General features: G+C 40.0%; 1 protein-coding gene across 3 annotated transcripts in view; it reads left to right on the forward strand.

The window, feature by feature from the left end:
- Positions 1-4,717: 4,717 nt before the first annotated feature.
- rint1 (RAD50 interactor 1) overlaps positions 4,718-21,674 on the forward strand; it is a 50,094-nt gene continuing 33,137 nt past the window's right edge. Inside the window, exons 1-5 of one of the 3 annotated variants that reach the window (XM_072562720.1) lie at positions 4,718-5,399; positions 9,461-9,702; positions 14,502-14,675; positions 15,674-15,823; positions 18,078-18,234. In XM_072562720.1, the coding sequence (XP_072418821.1) occupies positions 5,250-5,399; positions 9,461-9,702; positions 14,502-14,675; positions 15,674-15,823; positions 18,078-18,234 (873 nt within the window). In that variant the 5' untranslated portion in view covers positions 4,718-5,249. Of the gene's footprint in view, positions 5,400-9,460; positions 9,703-14,501; positions 14,676-15,673; positions 15,824-17,172; positions 17,296-18,077; positions 18,235-21,674 lie in introns of those variants that run through there. The other 2 variants (XM_072562719.1, XM_072562722.1) reach the window with 2 other exon arrangements.

Genomic DNA, 21,674 nt, shown 5'->3' on the forward strand with positions numbered 1-21,674 from the left:
GTGGGAAAAAAATTCATCACCACTTTCTGGGAAATTAGAAAGAAAAGCAAATATTTGTTGCCCTAAGCACTAGAAGTACTTAGGTCAAGCAACATATATGGAGAAAGAAACAATTAACATTTTAAGATGAGTGTGACTCTTGATCGAAGAAAGATGATAATTACTTAGCATTCCTGCCTCCATCTTTTTTTAAATATATTTTTATTGAAAAAAATAGATTTTTTTAATATTACAAGTACAAAACAATTCAAAACAGTACAAAAAACCCAAATAAAAAGAAAAATTCCTCAACCCACCCTCATGTACAAATATATTAACATATATAGAAAAATATAGAATAAAAACCCCAAACTGGTCATTTAACTAACTAAATAAATAAATAAATAAATAACCAACAGCAAACTAATAAATAGTAATAACTCAGCCCAGCCAAACAAAATGCTCATATGTTCACAGTTCCTCCTCCCTGGATATTGGACTCGTAAAACACAATTGCTACGGCTATGTAAAAGCCCTTGTTAGTGTGGCAGATAAAGGAGAGAGATAGGGTCCTTCTCCACCCTTACACACAAAATTTTCCATTGTGCTCGCTACAGCACTCCAACATGTTTGAAACCTATCACAAGACCAGACAAGGGATAAGAGTGCCTGTGCAGATCTTGCACTTGGAACATGCTGAAGATACCTCTGATTTAAATTTTGACAAATGATCTGGATCCAAGTGGACTCTGGAGAATCTTCAACTGTAAAGCATGGGTCCTATTGCAAATTGATATCTTCCTTGCATTCTCCCAAATATCCTCCCATGCCTCTGAGGAGACTTCAACACCCAGCTCTCTTTCCCACATCCTGCAGATTCAATCAAACTCATCTGAGGGGGCACCCCACAATTAATGATATACTGCCTCCAGTTGTTGATTTTTTCTTTGTCCCTAATTGGACCCACCTCTTTTTACTACCCTTTCACTATAGATGTATTCATAATAGATTCTAAGTTTCCATTTTGTTAGGTGCCGGACTCTTAACATTCTTCCTTTACCTTTTTCACTTTGGTTTCTACTTCACATCTGAACTTTTTATGTTCTTTTTTAATCTTTCAGTCACAAAATATAGAGGGGTCAGACAAAACTAGTATTTATTGCCCATCTCTAGTTGTCCTTTAGAAGATTGTGGTGAGCTGACTTCTAAACCTGCAGTCTGTGCAGTAATGGTACTCCCATTGTGCTATTAATTATAGAGGTATAGGATTTTGAGCCATTGAAAATGAAGCAAAGGTAGTATATTTCAAGTTAGGATGATGTATGATTTGAATGTAGGAATGTTCCCATGCACTTGATATTTTTATTTATTAGAGATCACGAGTTTAGGATTTGCTATCAAAGAAGCTTTGATGATTTGTGTAGATATTGAGTGCAACCATGGTCAGTGGTTGGGAGTTAATGTTTAGGTGGTGAATGGGGTGTCACTAACCAGGGTGCTTGGTTGTGAATTGTGTTTAGCTTACATGTTGTTGGACTGTACTCATCCTGTTAAATGTGTTCTATAACACTCCTGGACTTTTGCCATGTTGATGAGTAGACAGGCTTTAGGGTGTCAGATGGTAAGTTACCACAGAATTTCCAGTCTTGAACCTCCAGTCAACAGCGAAGTACTTATGTAGTTGATGCAGTTAAATTTCTTTTAGGTGGACTCTCCATGGAGTTATGGTGGGGCTTACAGTAAATTGTGATTTTTTTTTCATTTTCAATGTTGTGGGGAGATGGTCATTCTCTAGCACCTGTGTGACATGAATATTACTTGAATTCATCAACTCAAATATGAATATTGGTCAGGATCTGTAAGCAGGCCAATATTTTATCTGAGGAATTGTGAATAACTGTGTACATTCCACTTTATCTTATGATAGAGGTGGTTAATTGATGAAGCAGCTAAAATGGTTGACCCAGGACATGTCCTGAGGAATTCCTGCAATGATATTGGGAGAGATAGGATTGACCCGCAACAACCACAACCATATGTCTTTTGTAGGTATGAAAACACAGTGAAGAGTTGTCCCCTTGATGCCCATTAACATCAATTTTACAAGCACTCTTTGATGCCACACTTTATCAAATGTTATTCCAAGGTGAATGGTAGTCAGGACCACCAGAATTCAGCTGTGTGTGGATGAAGGCTATGTGTGGAGAAAGTGGGCCTGATGAAACCTAAACAGAGTATTGTAAGCACGTAATTGCAAGTGCTATTGGATGGCATTGTTGACTCAGTTTGTGAATTTTCTGATGATTTGAAAGTACGTTGGTGCGGTGGTTATTAGATTGGATTTGTCCTCCTTCCTAGAGACAAGACACCTGGCCAATTCTCACATTTTTTCAAATAGATGCATACATTTTAGTTGTGACAGTATACGAGTGTTAAGTACTAGCTAGATAGTTGTCAGGACATTTTGTTTTTGCTATATATAGTGTACTGATTTTCACTGAGCCGTCATGTCATTATGGATGGGAATGCTTGTCGAGCCTCCTCTTCCCATTAATTGTTTACCTGCCCACAAGCTTTCATGATTGGACAGAACAGGATTACAGAACTTTGGGTTAATTAGTCCTAGAAACATTTAACTGTGTTTGAAGAATACAGTTTGAAGATTATAATCCTGTATTATAGACTGTTCCTGGCATATACTTTTACATACCTCATTGAACTGGAGTTGATTATTTGGATTGATGGTGCTTATAGATCAAGAGAATATCTAGAGCATTCTATTGCAGAATGTGGTGAAAAATAATTTTGCAGTTGCTGGTCACAGCTAATGCTGTTCTAATTCTATCTTCCTTGCACAGTTCCAGAACCACACAACAGAATGGTGTCTCGTAAGTGTGAAGATGGATCTTGCCTCTACAGAGGCTATGCAATGTCCATTCTCACCAACATTCTCAAAGATGGATGCATCTACAATAGTAAATTCATGAAGATAACGTAAAGAAGGGGTAACCCCCTAGTGCTGGTTCTGTTATTATCTACTGCAAGCCCAGTCTGAAAGCCTGTTCCTTCAGAATTCTACCATCTCAGTCCATGGTGGTGGCTAATAGGCCACTAATGGTGGTGGACATTGAAGCTCCCCCTTCAGGGTGACCAACTCAAAGGGAAGAAATATAAGGTATGCTTCACTGGAGGAGTTGACAAGACTGGAGGAGTAGGGGCCATGTGAGTGGAGGGAGGAGGAAGCTCCAAAGGAAAACTTTGCGCAGTTTTAACAAGGTCAAGGAAACTACTATGAATAGCTCAGTTAACAGACTTACCATCACATGTTTCATATTCTTTACTTACAGTCTCCCTTCTTGATAATCTAGTGTTATCCTCGAAGGTCCACGTGCTCCTGAATCATCACATTGCTCCCCAACATCATTTCCTCTCCCCAATACTAAAGCCCCTTTCTGCAAATTCCTCCCTCCATCTTTATTTGCTTGATGAAGGCCCCCTTTCTGGCCTTCAAATCAACTCTCCATCCTGCCTAGAACTCACCTTTGGGCTTGCCAGGTATTCATTCAAGCCTGCCTGCTCCATCAAGGTGCCTAATCCCTACTTCCACCTCAGGCCCTCCCTTGATCCTCCTCACCCCTGCGCCTGCTGGACTACTCCTATCCCAACCGATACCTGGAAAGAGTGCTGCTACCACCACCAACTGTGAACACTAAAGCACACCCGACATTGGGCCTGAGAGTGCTGCAGCTGCTGGCCTAAACTCCTACCCCACACCAAACCACCTTCTAGATCCTTCCAAACTCAGCGATCCATTTGCCAAAACAATGTGACTCTGGGAAGAGTGAGAGAATACACACTTGCCTACTGTTGTGGTTCTGTTCGCCGAGCTGGGAATTTGTCTTGCAAACGTTTCGTCCCCTGTCTAGGTGACATCCTCAGTGCTTGGGAGCCTCCTGTGAAGCGCTTCTGTGCTGTTTCCTCCAGCATTTATAGTGGCCTGTCTCTGCCGCTTCCGGTTGTCAGTTCCAGCTGTCCGCTGTAGTGGCCGGTATATTGGGTCCCGATGTGTTTGTTGATAGAGTCTGCGATGAGTGCCATGCCTCTAGGAATTCCCTGGCTGTTCTCTGTTTGGCTTGCCCTATAATGGTAGTGTTGTCCCAGTCGAATTCATGTTGCTTGTCGTCTGTGTGTGTGGCAACTAAGGATAGCTGGTCGTGTCATTTCGAGTAGTAGTAGCCTTAGTAGCCACACACACAGACGACAAGCAACATGAATTCGACTGGGACAACACTACCATTATAGGGCAAGCCAAACAGAGAACAGCCAGGGAATTCCTAGAGGCATGGCACTCATCGCAGACTCTATCAACAAACACATCGACCTGGACCCAATATACCGGCCACTACAGCGGACAGCTGGAACTGACAACTGGAAGCGGCAGAGACAGGCCACTATAAATGCCGGTGGAAACATCATTGAAGCGCTTCACAGGAGGCTCCCAAGCACTGAGGATGTCACCTAGACAGGGGACGAAACGTTTGCAAGACAAATTCCCAGCTCGGCGAACAGAACCACAACAATGAGCACCCGAACTACAAATCTTCCCCCAAACTTTGAACTTGCCTACTTCCTTGTAACTGTATGCCAGCACACTTTGTTGACCTGGGACCGCCCACGTTCCTTCACCAAAATATCCCAGCAGCAGCAGCGAGACGTGACTTGGCGCGTCTCCTCAGTCAGTGACCAGAGAAATCTGGGATTAAATAGCATCTTAAATTGAACTTTTAAGTTCTACATTCAGGACAGGAAGCCAAACTCTTGACATCATTCCAAAACACTTGGAAACGAAAACCGAAATAGCTGGAAAAACCCAACCAGTCCGGCAGCATCTGTGCAAAATAAAAAAGGCCCGAGTTAACATTTCGGGTCGAGTGACCCGTAACGCTGACTCTGGCTCTTTCTCTTTCCAGATGCTGCCAGAGTCGCTGAATTTCTCTTTGTTTCCCATCTCCTGCACCCGCAGTTGTTTGTGTTTATTGCCCGAAAGGGTCTGGTCTACTCTGCCGTTGAACACTGGCGTAACCACGGAATAGTGAAAGGCCAACCGCCTGCAACATGAGCGATGTTCCCTCCTCCACTGGCGGCCGCTCTCGAGCAGTTAACGCTCGGAACTGTCCTCCTTCATCCCGCGCGGACGAGGCCTCGACGGCCATCTCCAGGGTGACCGTGCGATTGCCCCGGATGTGGTGACACGTGACACGGCCGCTGTCATGGCGGCGGAGGTCGAGGAGAGCTCTGAGCTGGCTCAGTATGTGATCGAATTCATTGAAAAAGAGTTCGCGGACGACCCGACATCATTAAGGAAGCTCCCCAGACTAATAGAGGAGCTAGCCCTGTGTAAAAGAAACCTGGAGGAGCAGGTACTGCGCCCGGGCCTTGGGGAGTTCAGTTGGCTTAATCCATTCCTCGGTCTCCCCCCCCCCCCCCCAAACGTGCATCAAAATAAAAGCCAAGTACACTGTGAATTAATAAATTTTAAACACTGGCTTGATTCTCAGCTATAAGCTTTATATTGAAATCGGAAATGACTTATGTATTTTCTCAATCTTAGTGTCTGATAATTGAAATCATTTTTTTAAAGAGAGAAATTGCATACTTGTAATACCTGGGTAATGTCACTTGGTCAAAGGGGAATAACTGGTTCTCAAAACAATGTGCAATTGAATGCATCTTGCGGTATTTACGGACACGAATGTCTGATATATCTGAAATGTCGCTCGTTGCACATTATAATTGTTTCAACTGAACAAGACATTAACTTCAGTCGCATTTAATCGAATGTACTTTGACTTTCACTTTTCATCCTAAGGCACTTGTAAAATGGTACTTTGTTGTTAATCTGTACAACAAATAACTTTACAAATTTGGAATTCCAAAACAGATATTAAGCTGTCACTCTGTTGAAACATATTTGCCTTGTCATTGCGGTTGTTGGTTGATGCAAAATTCCTTTTAATTCATTGGAAGATAGTATTTCAAGCAAATTAAGTGAAGTTACTTCAAAGTTCTTTAAGTAGGTTGGGACTGGAATTAAATATAGAATGTGCTGGAAAACATTGACAACTCTTAGCAGCATCTGTGGAGAGAAACACAGAATCAGCACTTGTATTTTAATATGGCTTTTTAGAACATTTCTTTAGCTGGGACTGGGGTTTATGTCAGATTGACTAGTGTTATTCAATGCACTGAATTTTTACTGTTCATTTTAAAGACTATATCATGCATCACTGTTAAGTTGCAGCCGTAGATATATGTACAGTATCGGTGTTACTCAATATTTGTCATTATTCCTTAATTGAGCAGGAAGAATCAAACCAGGTTGCTGTATGATAGAAGCTGTATGATAGTTTTATTGGTCAGACTGTGATTATGTTTCTTATAATTGAATCGTCAGGTTTAGAGTGACCTACAAATTACAGGACCGCTTGATCAGTGAAAGAAATAGTCAGCCATTTATTATCTTTTCTGTTCCTTTTTCCTCAAATTGCTTCTAAGCGATTGTTGCATTTCGATCTGTGCACCCTATAAAAGTTTTTAGAAAAACAGTAGTCAGATTGCGAAAGTAAATTTCTAAAGCAGTTCTACTGACATTGCGAAATGATAACTGAAGAACTTGGTTTGTTTTAGCTGGCCATCAGTCATTTTCACAAAACAATTGAACCTGATCAATAAACAGCACTATGTGGCTTTCATTTGAGGGTTGAAATGTGTAGTTTTCTGTGTAGGTGAGTGGTTCAGTAATATACAATATATTTTGATGGATTTCTTGAAGTAAGCAGGAGAGATTACAGAAAGTGTGGTCATGAGCTAAAAGTTTATTCAATATCTCGATACTATGTTTAGAAATGGCAGATGATTGAGTGTAAGCAGTTAGAGGGCAGAAGTCAATATATAGAGACGTGTCCATTCTTCGCCATGTCAGAATGTCCTATTTGTGTCACCTCTAATAAAGGAGTTTGATCTTGATTGTTGTTTAAATAAATTGGAGTACACCATCAGAAATAGAGAACTTTACTTAGCAGATTGTCACTACCATTTTACAGTATATGCAGCAGACTTGCCCTGTGGATTTCAGAACCCTTTTTGAAACTGTTCGTCTGATTCTGAGAATATCAGTCTTCATTGCTGATGTTTTAAAGAGTCCTGCATCTCTTTATTTAATTTTGCGTATATTTTGTATCCATTTGGCAAGTATGGTAACCTGATCACTACAGATTTGATAAATATCAAAATCCTGTTTGAAAATGCTGAGCTAGATTGGAGACTGTCTCCTTTGATACTAAGTGAATCAAATGACTCTTACAACAACATGTCATTTTCATTTGTCATTTTTTTCTTGCTGAGAAGCTACAGATCAGACTTATTTAATGTGATTTTTTAAACTTGATATGGCAGGGTTTGAACTTAGTGAATTGCTATTTAACTAAGTTCCTAATACCTTTTAGAGGCTAATAAAACTCAATTGTACTTTGATACATTCTGTATTTTAATTGGTGACAGTATAATTGTTAGTGGCATATTTGTTGTGTGGTTTCAATTTTTGTACAATGCAGTGGTTGAAAATAAAACATTTTACATTTAAATCCATAAGCATAAGAAATGGAAACAGTAGTGTGCCATTTGTCTTTTTTGAGCCTGCCCTGCCATACAATGAGAATGTGGCTTGTCAAGAATTTGTACCTCAACTTCGTTTTCCCATCCTATCCCCCTGTCCTTTGATTCTCTCAATATCGAACAATCGATCTCTGACGTGAATATGATGAACTATTGAGCATCCATGGCTCAAACATTCACACCAAAGTACCTCAGGTTACTTTTGGAGAGTGGGGAAAGTTCATTTAATTGCGATGTCCCTTTAAAATTATTTTACACGGCCACACACATGTTAACTTAAAGTGGCCAACTTACACACACATAGCATTTGAGGGGTAACATTGTCACAATGCTTTGAATGAAAACATTCTCTACATCTCAATCATAAATGGATAAATGGATGTTCCCTTATTGTCAGATAGTGAACCTTAAACCTTCAAGCTCCTTAACAAATGATGTCCTCACATCATTTTGTGAGGCCCATTAAGGAATTTCTATTACAATTTGATCACTTCCCATTCTTCAAAGCTCTAGGTAATATGGGCCCACTCTATTCAATCTATCCTCATCATACATTCTGTCTGTATAGTCAAAGTGTGGTGCTGGAATATCACAGCAGGTCAGGCAACATCCCAGGAGCAAGAGTGTCAAATTTCGTGCATAAGCTCTTCAGTTGGCCGCCTGACCTGCTGTGTTTTTCCAGCGACACACTGATCTCCAGCATCTGCAGTCCTCACTTTCATTCAGTCTGTAGAACTATTGTCGCACTTTAAGCAAGTATATCCTTTATTGGACATAAAGGTCAAAACTGCATTCAAGATGCAGTCTCACCGAGACCCAATGTAAGTGTATTGGCTTGTTTATTCTTATACTCCAAATCCTTTTTTTATACAGTTTAACATCCTGTTTGCTTTTTAATTGCTTGCTGTATATCGGATTATAGATATGATGCCAGTCCATATGGTGCTGTTGCGGCACATTGGTAGCATTCTTACCTCTAGGCCAGAGGTGTGAATTTGAGTTCTACTTTTTCCAGAGGTATGTCATAACATAGCTCAGCAAGTTGACTAAAAAAATCTTCCAGTCCCTTTGGTTGTCAACATTTCCCATTTTTTCATAAAACTCTGCTTTTTTTAATATAATCAAAGTTTCCATATATGCTGTACAGTTGTAATGAAAGCACACTTCTACCTTTTGAATCTCACTTCAGTATCTTTAACTGGGAGATATTTGATACAGTTTGGCAGTGATATTCTGAAATTTGCCATTCAGGTAAACAAGAACATCCTGGAGTGACTGCTCTTACCTTTTTGAACCCTTGTGGGGAACCAGGAGTCACGTGTGCACCACTCTCACCGCCCTTCTGGGGTTCCTTTCACCAGATGGAATGGAATCCATGTTGTGCAGCTGTGTGTTACCTGAATTTTGTTTCTTAAATAGTGTAGAGCTCTTGGGTGCTAGTCCTCCCTAGACAGAATTTGTTTTGTGTTGTTGTGAACCAAGGGCGAAAAACAGATAAGAGTCTGAAATATCAAATTTTCAAGATTTGAAAGAGAATGATCAATTAATATATCCTAAAAAAAAAGGACAGTTGTAACAGGTATTTAAGGTGTTATCTCTTTTATGGTCTCTGGTTTTGTCTCAAAATGTAAAAATACCTCTGTTGGAACTTGTCCATGAGTGTTATGAGTCTGAGAAATTTCCACCTCTGATTTTAATGTGAACTTAAAATAATTGGCGATCACACACATTTGAAGTAACTACAATGTTACAAATTTTGTTTGTTATTGCATTGTTACCTCTAAACCTTTGTTTAAAATTACTATAGGTTCTTACTGTCTCATCAGAAGTACCAAAAAAAATTGAAAATGCATACAAGAAGGCTGAAAACTCCAAAAGATTACTCAATATCTTGCTTGAGAAAAACTCGACCTTAGCTAAATCAATTAGCAATCATCTACTAACAGCCCATCCTTTAATGGAGGAACTGAAAGTATTGATTGGTCAGATTGAGGAAATTGAACGACACCTTTGGTACTTGAAGTGGATTTCACAAATAGAAGAGTTAAGGTAAATATACCAGTTTTGGCAATTATGGTTGATTTATAATAACAGGGTGAGAATGTTATGTCCACCTTAAAAGGAGATTTCAAGAATTATACTTGTGCAGACCTTTGGTCACCTGATTCTGCCAGTAGACTGTGAAGTTGTCTATCCTTTCAGGTTGACAAAAACTGGCTATGTCAGTGTCATTTCTAGGTACTAAGAAATCAGTAACTACAAAACTTAATCCAGTTTCACATGCCAGTGACATTTTCCAGAAGATTATCTAAAACTTTGTCCTTGCTTGATCAGTTTGAAAAGTTATATTTTCATTCTTTAGTTGCAGTTCATAGAAATTGACCTGCATGAGTCTGTTTCATTATTAGTACTTGTGAGTAATTAACTCAGTAAAATTAAACTTTAAGTTTATAAAATCTTAGTGTACTCAAATCTCACAATTAAAAATTATCTAACAACCAGGTTGCAGTAGCTGCAAAATTGTATATTATTCAGTTGAAAGTGAAGAAAAATTTCTAGGCCTAATATTATTCCTCATTTTTACTTCTGTATTATTTAGCATAATGTAAAGTAGGTGGAAGCATTTAGAAGATAAACTATAATATGGGTTTTTAATTATAATTTAACTGTTATCCCCATTGATTTGCAACCCCTCAATGTGGCAGAATTGACAAGACTGTAAGAAATTAGTGGAGCTTGGCTGGTGCTGATCATATTACAAGTTCAAATTGAGCAAACAGATTCATTTGGCTGCAGTCTGAATTTCAAAATAAAGTTGTCTTTTAAAGCCTATAAAATCAGGTATGATCAAGAATCCAAGATGATGCAATTGTCAGAAAATGTTTTGTTAGCATGGGTATTTATTTGGTTTGATATTCTTTCAGAGTAATTAAAGTATACATGTCCAAAACCTAGGCTGGGTTATGTGGTAAGGATGGGCTCCCATGTCAAAGGAGAAATCAGCTTGGCCTTGTTTTAATTTCTTGGATAACAAGCCTTTAATTGTTATGAGATGGAAATTCTGCCCATCTTCAGGCGATCATGCTGTGTCATAGAGTTGCAGGTCAGTCAGCGATCCACAGCTCTGCAGTAACAGCAGTGTCATCAGAGACCAAGGAGAAAGGCATTCAACACAGATCTGAACCACCAGATAAATCTGGGATCACATCAGGCTCAGGTTGGCAGGCCACAACAAGGAGTGCTGGTATGGGGGAGAAAGTCATTTGGGCAAGGGGTTGGCTCCATTTGACATACAGTCGTAGAGATGTACAGAATGGAAATAGACCCTTCAGTCCAACTCGTCCATGCCGACCAAATATCCTAACCTAATATAGTCCCATTTGCTAGCACTTGGCCCATACTCCTCTAAACCCTTCCTATTCATATACCCATCCACATGCCTCTTAAATGCTGTAATTGTACCAGCCTCCACCACTTCCTCTGGCAGCTCATTCAATACATGCACCACCCTCTGCGTGATAACATTGCCCCTTATGTCCCTTTTAAATTTTTCCTCAACCTATGCCTTATACTTCTGGACTGGCCCACTCGAGTGAAAAGACCTTGTCTATTTGCCCTATTCATGACCATCATGATTTTATAAACCTGTATAAGGTCACCTCTCAGCCTTTGACACTCCAGGGAAAATAGCCCCAGCCTATTCAGCCTCTCCCTGTAGCTCAACACTTCCAACCTTGGCAAAATCCTTGTAAATCTTTTCTGAATCCTTTCAAGTTTCACAATATGTTCTGGTAGGAGGAAGACCAGAATTGCACAGTATTCCAAAAGTGGCCTAACCAATGTCCTGTGCAGCCACCACATACCTCCCAACTCCTGTACTCTATGTTCTGTCCAATAAAGGAAAGCATATCAAATGCCTCCTTCACTATCCTATCTATCTGGGACTCCACTTTCATGGAACAATGAACCTACATTCCAAGGTCTCCTTGTGCAGCAACACTCCCCTGGACGTTACCATTAAGTGTATAAGTCCTGCTCTGATTTGTCTTTCCAAAATGCAGTACATTGCATTTATCTAAATTAAACTCCATCTGATCAAGATCCCATTGTACACTGAGGTAACTTTCTTTGCTGTGCACTACGCATCCAATTTTGGTGTTATCTGCAAATTTACTAACCACACCTCCTAAGTTCACATCCAAGTCATTTATATTAATGACAAAAAGCAGTGGACCTAACACTGATCCTTGTGGCACACCCCTGGTCACAGGCCTCCAGTCTGAAAAACAACCCTCCACCGCCTTTGAGCCAGTTCTGTATCCAAATGACTAGTTCTCCCTGTATTCCATGTGATCTAACCTTGCTAACCAGTCTATTATGAGGAACCTTGTCGAATGCCTGACTGAAGTCTGTATAGATCACGTCCACCGCTTTACCCTCATCAACCCTCTTCGTTACTTCTTCAAAAAACTCAGTCAAGTTAGTGAGACATGATTTCCCAAGCACAAAGCCATGTTGACTATCCCTAATCAGTCTTTGCCTTTCCAAATACATGTAAATCCTGTCCATCAGGATTCCCTCCAACAACTTGCCCACCATTGACAACAGGCGCACCGGTCTGTAGTTCCCTGGCTTTTCCTTACTATCTTTCTTAAATAATAGCACCACATTATCCAGCCTTCAATCTTCTGGCACCTCACCTGTGACTATCAGTGATGCAAATATCTCAGCAAGGCGCCCAGCAATCACTTCCCCAGCTTCCCACAGAGTTATGTGGTACACCTGATCAGTCCTGGGTATTTATTCACCTTCATGCGTTTTAAAACTTCCAGCACCACCTCTGTAATATGGACATTTTCAAGCTGTCACCATCTATTTCCCCACATTCTGTATCTTCCATGTCCTCCACAATAAACCTGATTTAGTATATCCCCCCTCTCCTGTGGTTCCACAAAGAGGCTGCCTTGTTGATCTTTGAGGTGCCCTATCCTCTCCCTAATTACCTTTTTGTCCTTAATGTACTTAGAGAATCCCTTTAGATTCTCTTTAACCCTCTTTACCAAAACTATCTCATGTCCCCGTTTTGCCCTCCTGATTTCCCTCTTAACTGTATTTGTCCTCTTCTAAGGATTCACTCAATCTCTGCTGTCTTTATCTGACATACGCTTCCTTCTTTTTTCTTGACCAAAACCTCAATTTGAAGAAAGTGAGGACTGCAGATGCTGGAGATTAGAGTTGAGAGTGTGGCGCTGAAAAAGCACAGCAGGTCAGGCAGCATCCGAGGAGCAGGAGAATCGACGTTTTGGGCAAAAGCCCTTCATCAGGAATAATGAGATTAGATTAGATTCCCTACACCGACCCTCCAAAAAATAACCCATCCAGACTCATTCCCCTACCCTATATCTATTCCTGACTAATGCACGTAACACTACAGGAAATTTAGCATGGCCAGTTCACCTGACCTGTGGCCTAATTTCTGACGAAGGGCTTTTGCCCGAAACATCGATTCTTCTGCTCCTCGGATAATGCCTGACTGGCTGTGCTTTTCCAGCACCACACTCTCGACCAAAACCACAATTTATATAATTATCCAGCATTCCCTACACCTACCAGCCTTGCTTTTCACCCTAACAGGAATATACTATCTTGCTGATTGTGCTATGTTCTCCTGAGAATCAATCACCCTCCATATTTTCCAAAACAGCATACTTGTTTGAGATGGGGATAGCCGCAGGAGACTCCAACACTACCTGTATTCCTCTCCTACCTTTCCTGGAGGTAACCCATCTACCTAACTGTATCTGTGATTTTTCTCCCTTCCTATAACTGCCATCCAACACACCCCCTAACTCCTGTAAATTCCTTATTGCCTCCAACTGCCGCTCCAACCGATCCATGCGATCTGATAGGATTCGCAACTAAACAGGCATCTGCATACATAATCATCAGTAACATAAAAATTCTCCCTCATCTCCCACAGCTGACAAGAAGAGCACATAATTCTACTAAAAGCCATCTTTGCTCCTTAGCGATCTACAGACCCAGAAAATAGCACCATTGTATTGCGTTTAAGCACTGCTCCAGGCTAACGTAGTACTGAGGTTTTATAATTTTAAAATTTAATCAAGAGATAAATCTCAATAAAACATATAATCAAAAAAGAACCCACTCTGCTCACTATTGCAGATTTACAGCAAGGTTACACTTAAAAACTATGCACATACCTTCTCCTGTGCTGTAAGCTGTCCCATACAGGTTCCTCCAAAGTCTGCTGTGAATTTTGCTGTTTATTAATTTTTCCTAGATGCACTCCAATGTCCAGAGATACTTGAACTCAAACAGCAAAGGCAGTAATTGTGCAGAATCACTGATATGTCAGAGAGCAGTGTCAGTTTCTTTCTCTGACCATGTGGTCACTGCCTTTCTCTGTTGTTCTTTTTAAAGTGCCATTGTTTTGGCACTTTTTTTCCTTTGATTTCCAAAACAATGCAACAGCATATGAAACAGTAATTGCCACTCCTGGAATTCGAGGAAATCACCTCCAACACCTAAAATACCTCAAAAAATGAGCAGCTCTTACAGCCACAATTTTTTCCTGTCACCGATCCTGGATTACCCCTATAGCCTGAATAGTTAGCTACTATTTTTAGCTACTTGGTCTGCTCTTTTCAAAACACAGTGGCCCCAGCTTGGCAAGGAATCACACTTATTGCTGGTGATGCGACCATCTCAACTTTACTGTAACATTACTGACAACATAGGTCTGGTCACCAAATCCTTTAGATCTATCCCCACTTCTTATGTTTAAGGTGTACTGATACAATTTTTATAATGTGTTCTTTCCCTAGCAATTGCATTCAGCAGCACCTCATGACTAATAGTGTATCAGATGCTGCCAATACCCTGGTTTCCATGGCAGAACTAGATATAAAGCTTAAAGAGTCATCTTGTACTCATCTGCTCAACTTCATAAGATCCACGGTCAAATTCTGGCACAAAATTCTCAAGGACAGACTAACTAAGTAAGTACTTTGTAAAATAAATACTCAGTATCAGATGCCAGAAAGAAGAGGTTTGAATGTTAGAAGTGTCAGAGCTTTTTGTGTAATAGAATAAAAGTTGGCAAAAGTGAAATTCCAGAGTAGAAAGTAGTCATTGGGCTTTTTCTCTTTATAATGTTAACTTGTATAAAATTGTCTTCTAACAATAAGGAATTGTTATTGCCCACATATCATGTTAGATTTTTCAGGAGATTCCTCATTCTATGAAAGAATGAATAATCAACTAAGAGCATTTCTAATGATATTGTCCCTGAATATGAGGAAATTGTGAATATTAAAATTGAAGAGAATTAGAGATCGAAAATGTAAAAAAAGGACCAGTAATGTAAAGCAATTAAGGATAGTTGTGACTTGAAAAATTTGGAGGGTCTGTGCATGCCAGTATAGAGAGGAAGAATGAGAAATGGGACAGTAATTGATTCTTTGAGAGACTGAGAAAGTGCTGCACTATGAATAATAAAACACTTCGAAGAGCATGTAAGAACAGAAAACAACTTGAAGGTGAAAAGGAAATAATATGATCAAATAAAATCCTGATTAAAATGTAAGGAAATGAATAAATTATATGTGAGTTGAAGTGTTATACAGCTGCAAAGTATTATTTGTTTCTCTACTTTCTTGTTGAGGTTCTTCCTGCCTAAAGACTTGATTCTTACTTCAGAATAGTATCACAGATATCACAAGAAGCTAGTTATTTTAATTAACACAAAGTTTAGGAAAGCTGTTTGACTGTAGAGTCAGCAGCAGGGGGCAAGGAATAATTGTTATACTGTTCCTGTTTAGATGTAGCATGTACCCTTCCATGTATGATTGCTGGATAACAATCAGAAGTGGAAGGCCTACCAAATAATCGTCCCCTCTTCCGAACTTGAGAGCCTTGGAAGTTCTGTCTGTATAAGTGATTTACAAGTGTGTATGCCAGATTTCTAAAAATTATCATGAAGCATTTTTCTCTATAGTGATTTTGAAGAAGTCTTAAAGCAACTGCATTGGCCTTTGATTGGGCCTCCACAGTCCCAGATTCCTGCCTTGGCATCAACCGCAAACTCGGCAGAATTCAACAATAACTTGGAAACACTTTTTATTCAGCTTCTGAAGTTACAGACATCGTATCCTTTCTCATTTGGCATCAATAAAATAATAGTACTCATAGTTTGTGAATTTATCTTCAGATAAGAATTATTAGAAAATCCATTGTGCTTTGTCAGCATGAAGACATCTGGGTTTAATTCTATAGTTTCTTCTTTTGGTTGAGGGATATCAAGTCTCAGTTACCAAGAGTTGTAAATAGAACTTGCTGGATAAACGTGGCAAGTCTAGCAGGATCCGTACAGAGAGCAACAGAGATAACATTTCACGCCCAGTATGACTCCTCTTCAGAACTTATGAATAATAGTCACATTAAATTTGAAACATTAACTCTTTCTCTCTGCACAGTGCTGCCACTGGGGTGGGAATTGAGTCTGGCAGAGGCTGAGGAGGCTGTGTGTTGGGTTTGGAAGTTTCAGGTCCTGTAGATTTGAAAGGGCAGAAAATGAAGTTTGCGATGTGAAGGCAAGGGGGGTCAGGTCCAGTTAGGGGAGGGGTGGTGAGTTAGTTCTTTGGGGCAGGGGTGATGGGTCCAGGTTGGAGTGGTTGAGGTACGGTTGAATTCCAGAAAATGGGAAGTTTGTCCGGTTTAGAATGTGTAAAGGTACGGGGAATGTGTGAAGGGTAAGGGCTTAGTTTATTTGTTATTCAGGAGTAGTCCGATATCTCCCAAGTAACTGTTTTACTTATTTTCAATGGAACCATTAGAAGTCTCCAATTTAAATGAAGACTTTCACAGGATTCCAGGCATAGAGGAATTGCTTAGTGGAAAATTAAATTTTCCAGGCAACTCTTCGAGGAGCGTGCTACAATGGGATGCCACAGGATCCCACTGCACAACTTCTATCTATATTGGCATAATGGCTGTCTAGCCATTTACAGGGGAACCTTGATTATCCGAACGTGATGGGCGGGCACTATTTTGTTAGGATGATCAATTATTCAGTTAATCCATTAAATGCCTTTCCTCTAGGGCTCCGAGTTTTTAAAGTCTGCTCCTCGTTCAGGAGACTGCAGCAGCACACAGTGAGCGAGGCCCTGCCTCCCTGCACTGACCACACCCCCCCCCTCTCCAAACACTGCCCCCCGCCCTCAACCCATCCAACAACACCCCCTCCGCCCCAACCCTATCCAACACAGCCCCCCACCCCCAACACTGTCCAACACCGTGCCACACCCCCCACCCCCAACACCGTCCATCACTACCCTACCCCCAAAACCCTCCCTTGCCACCCAACCACCTTCCAACGTGCCCCTGTCCAACAGCGCCCCCCCCTCACCCAACACCACCTCGCCCCAACACCGAACACCGTCCACCGCCCCCCACCCCCACACCCCAATGCAACATCCCCCCCCAACACCATCTAACACTGCCCCCAACCCCGTCCAACACCGTCCCTCGCCTGCACCCCAACCCCGTACATGCCCACCCCCTCTTCGGGGCAACTGGACTGGATACCAACAACAAGTCTGCTGCAGTTGCCTTTATGCGGTAAGTCTCCAAATTCACGCACGCACACACACACAAAACCCTGTACAGGACAATGTTGGGGAGATTATCTGGGGAAGTGGGGTTTAGGGTCCACCCCTGTGTAGAACTCCAAAGAAAGTGTGGGGACAGAGAGAGGGCAGGAGGTCACTCATTTGGAGATGGTGCCTGTTTAATCACTGTAAACAAAAGACACAATCACTGTTGGAAACAAGTCTTTGATGTAATGTTCCCATCAGGACCTGGCGATCTCCTTCGGGTAATCCGATTTTCGGATAATTGGTATTCGGATATTTGGGGCTTCTCTGTAGTTTTACTTTGTTCCTTCTCCGTGTACAGTATCACATTCCTAATGTAGTAACTACTTTTGACCAGGAGATGGTGATAAATATTTGATAAAGAAGTCAGGTTGGTTTTGTTGGTAATAAGTAGTTAACATAGTGTGTGTCAAATTCCTTGCTGACCATAAACCTGTCATTTGACAGTCTGTTGCTTGAGGGCTTTTGGTTTCTTAGCTGCATTTTTCAGTTTGAAACATATGGTTTCCAAGATGTAAAATTTTTTTCTGCAATAACTCTTCTCATTTGTCTCTTGAATTTATTGCCAGTTATTATTGTTCGATAAAATCTTTGCATAAGAAGAAATCTTGTTTAATGCTAGATGTAACTGTTTCCTGTTAGAATTTAATAAACTTTGGGGAGCATTTGATGCCTTGCGTATAAAATTGAGATAAGTACTTATTCTTTGAGACATAGATTTATTTTACCCTTAACTTATTGATGCAGAGATGAGCTGGTAACTAAACAAAAACAGCTACCAGAGAAGTATGAAATTCCTCCTTCCTTACCTATTGCAATTCCCATACAGCTCATGTTACTACCATTGCAGAAGAGATTTAAATACCACTTTTCTGGGAACAGACAAACCAATTTGATAAACAAGGTTTGACATTATTTTGAAACTTGTATTTCAGATTACGGCAAAGCTTTATTTGTTAGTGTGATACAGCAAACTTTTCTATGCTTGGAAAAGTCTAATCCAAATTTATGATCCGATCATAAGAGCCAACTCCAGCATTCAGTAAGATCATGACTGATCCGATTCTGGATATATCTACACTTTCCCGTCTGTCCCTTATAACCCTCGACTCAGTTGACAATCAAAAATCAGTTGAACTTGGCCTTGAATTTTTCCATGACTTTACTGCTGTCAGAAGTTGAAAATTTCCAAAAGTTGATGCCCTCTGAGAGAAGAGCATTAAAAGGGAGACTCTTTATCCTTAAACTGTTGTAGATTCCCCTATGGGGAAACATCCTGTCAACATGCACCCTATCAAGACCATTCAGAACCTTATGCTTCAATCAGATCTTAGTCTTCTAACTGCCATGAACGCAGACTCAGTCTGCTCAAACCTTCCTTAAAAGACAGCCCCTTCATCCCAGAAATTAACGTAGTGAAACTTCTCTGAACTGCTTTTAATGCAAGCATATTCCTCCTCAAATAAGGAGATTAAAACTCTATGTAGTACCCCAGATGCAATCTCATCAAAGTCCTGTATAGTTGTAACATAGAGTCATAGAGATGAACAAGATTTCCATACTTCTATACTTCATATCCCTTGCAATAAAGCCAGCATTCCAGTTGTCTTGCTAATTGTTTGCTTTTTCTGCATGCTAATCTTTTGTGATTCGTGTACAAGGACACCCAGATCCTGCTACTGGATCCAATATATTTTACTTGATGGTTTCTGATGAAATATTCAAAGATTTAATCAGGATCAGTCTCAACTTTTACTGAATTTTTACTTTCTGTATTAATTCAGATGTAGTTGTGTGAAATAAAACCTTCTGATTTTACTTCAAAGACTTAGATTTTGTAGCCAGTGGTGAAAAAATGGCACTTGCCATTCATTGCACTTGCAATTCCTCACAGACTCTTAGCACTTTAGTGGCAGATAATGGTGTTTAGAGATCCTTTACAGTGTGGCACTGTCTGCACAATACCTGTGAATTGTGTGAGCAAGGCAAAACCTGCCAATTCAATTGATTAGATTGAAGAATTCTAAATGAACCATGCAGTCTAATCAGAAAATGTTCGGGAATTTAATTCAAGGTAAAACAATGAACAAAAGGCAAAATTGAAGGGAAAAGGATCATATGGAAAGATAAGAGAAACCCAAAAATTTATGCTAAAGGAATGAAATTCTACATTTCTGCAAGCGATTGATTGACAGTCAAACTTATCATGCAATTTGAAATATCCATTTACCCCTAAATGTACAAGCCTTAACATTTAGGTAAATATTGGTAGCGACAGTAACTTCAAGCCTTTATTTATTTTAATTCTTAGTCTTTTTGAAATGACACTGGTTTAGCAAAATTTGTGAATAAGCAGGGCAGATTGGACAAGTCCAGATTTCCCACATTTAAATACACCAGCCCAGATCCCAGAGGTTTCTGATCAATTTGCTCCATAATAGTGAGCAGTGATAGCCTTGCAGTTATTCTTACATATTTCCAAAATAACCTGGTCAGAGATGTTAATGCACACTTCTTGGGCAGTTGGGACTTGAACCTGGCTCAGAGATAGGGACATTGCTACTATGGTACAAGAGCCCCTGGCAGTTATTTCTATAATGATATCTGACAAATCCATTATTTTATTTGAATAATTCTGTTTTCACTGAAACAATCCTTATATCTGATATATGTGTATATGTTAATATATACATTTAAAATCATTTTAATTTGTCAAATAGTGGAATGCTTTAATTGAACTTCATTTGACTGCAATTTTCTCAAGAATGTTTGACTGTATTGTTGCATGTCTCTCTATCCCTCCAGATTAAAATGTATAGGAATCCAAATTTCAAAATCTCTCACCTTTTTGATCAATCAAATGTAATTTTGGTGTGGTATCCTTCCTGCACAGTCCAAAAGAAATGCAAAAAACAAATCAAATTAGCCGTTTTCATGATAGGTTAAACATATTTTTCCTTTTTTTTTAGTATTTTCTGTTGGGTGAAAATAGTAGTGAATGTAATCAGAATGCAATTAGAAGAAGCATAATGTTGAAGTGAGTGTCTGCCTTGATATCAGGGCAGCATACAGTGGAGTGTGGAATCAAGAACCCCGAGCAAAATTGGAGTCAATGTGAATTGAGGAAAAACTCTCCACTGGTTGGAATCAAATGTAGCATAAAGGAAAATGGTTGTGGTCATTGGAAGTCAATGATCGGAACCCCAGGACATAACGGCGGGAGTTCTTGAGGATAATGGCATATGATAATGGTGTGTACCATCTACATGATGCACTGCAGCAGTTCACCAGGGCTTCTTTTACAGCAGTTTACAAACTTGAAACCTGTACCACCTAGAAGAGTGAGCAGTGGATGCATGGGAACACCACCATCTGGAAATTCTCTGCCTAGACTCATACAATCCTGGCTTGAAACTATAATGTTGCTGGGTCAAAATCCTGAAACTCCATTCCTAAAAGCACTGTGGGTACTCCTCACTCCGAGTCCTTCAGTAGCGCTATAAGGCAGCGCACCACAATCTTCTCTGGGCAATTAGGGATGGGCAATAAATTCTAGCCTAGCCAGTGATACCTACATCCCCTTGAATGAATAAAAAACACCTGATAGTCATATTTATAGGGGAAGAAAACAAGTTAACAATGCAAATAATTTATATTTTATGTGAACTTGCCTTAAGTAGCCTTGTAGAGTACATAATAAAGGCATATGAAAGCAGAAGTCTGATTTGAATATTATTTAATGACTTCTTAGTAGATGCTGAAGAGAAGGAAGTGAAGATGGTCTCTCTATTTTACTGTTATCTACAAAACTGAATCTCCAGCAACTGAAGGCATAAATAGGAGCCATTGGGAAGTCATGGAAAAAGTAAAAAAAATGTCCTTTCTTGCAGAGAATTTGAAGAACATTTTAATATGTATAAATATTTTTATTTCTAACATTAAATAATTTTAATTTTCTACTGGACTCTCTTCATGACAGGTAGCATGTAAATGGACAGTATTTTATGTATTCAATTAGGAGAGGTGGGCTTTGGTGTCTGGTGTCTTGGCTAGCATTAATTGCTCAACCCTAAATGCCCTTGACCAGGTGGTAGTGAGCAGCCTTCTTGAAACCCTACAGTCTTTGGGGTGTAGAAACAACCACTGTTTGGAAGGGATTTTCAGCGCCTTGACTCAGTGACAGTAAAGGACCTGCAGTAAACTTTACAGTCAGAATGATGTGTTGTTTGGAGAGAAACTTGTAGGTGGTTTGTGTTCTCGTGCATCTGCTGCTCTTGTCTTTATGTTTGGAAGTGGTTGTGTGTTTTGAAGGTGCTGTCTTAGGAGATTTGGTGAATTTATCCA

The sequence above is a fragment of the Chiloscyllium punctatum genome, chromosome 44 (genome assembly GCF_047496795.1).
Source record: "Chiloscyllium punctatum isolate Juve2018m chromosome 44, sChiPun1.3, whole genome shotgun sequence".
Taxonomy (NCBI): domain Eukaryota; kingdom Metazoa; phylum Chordata; class Chondrichthyes; order Orectolobiformes; family Hemiscylliidae; genus Chiloscyllium; species Chiloscyllium punctatum.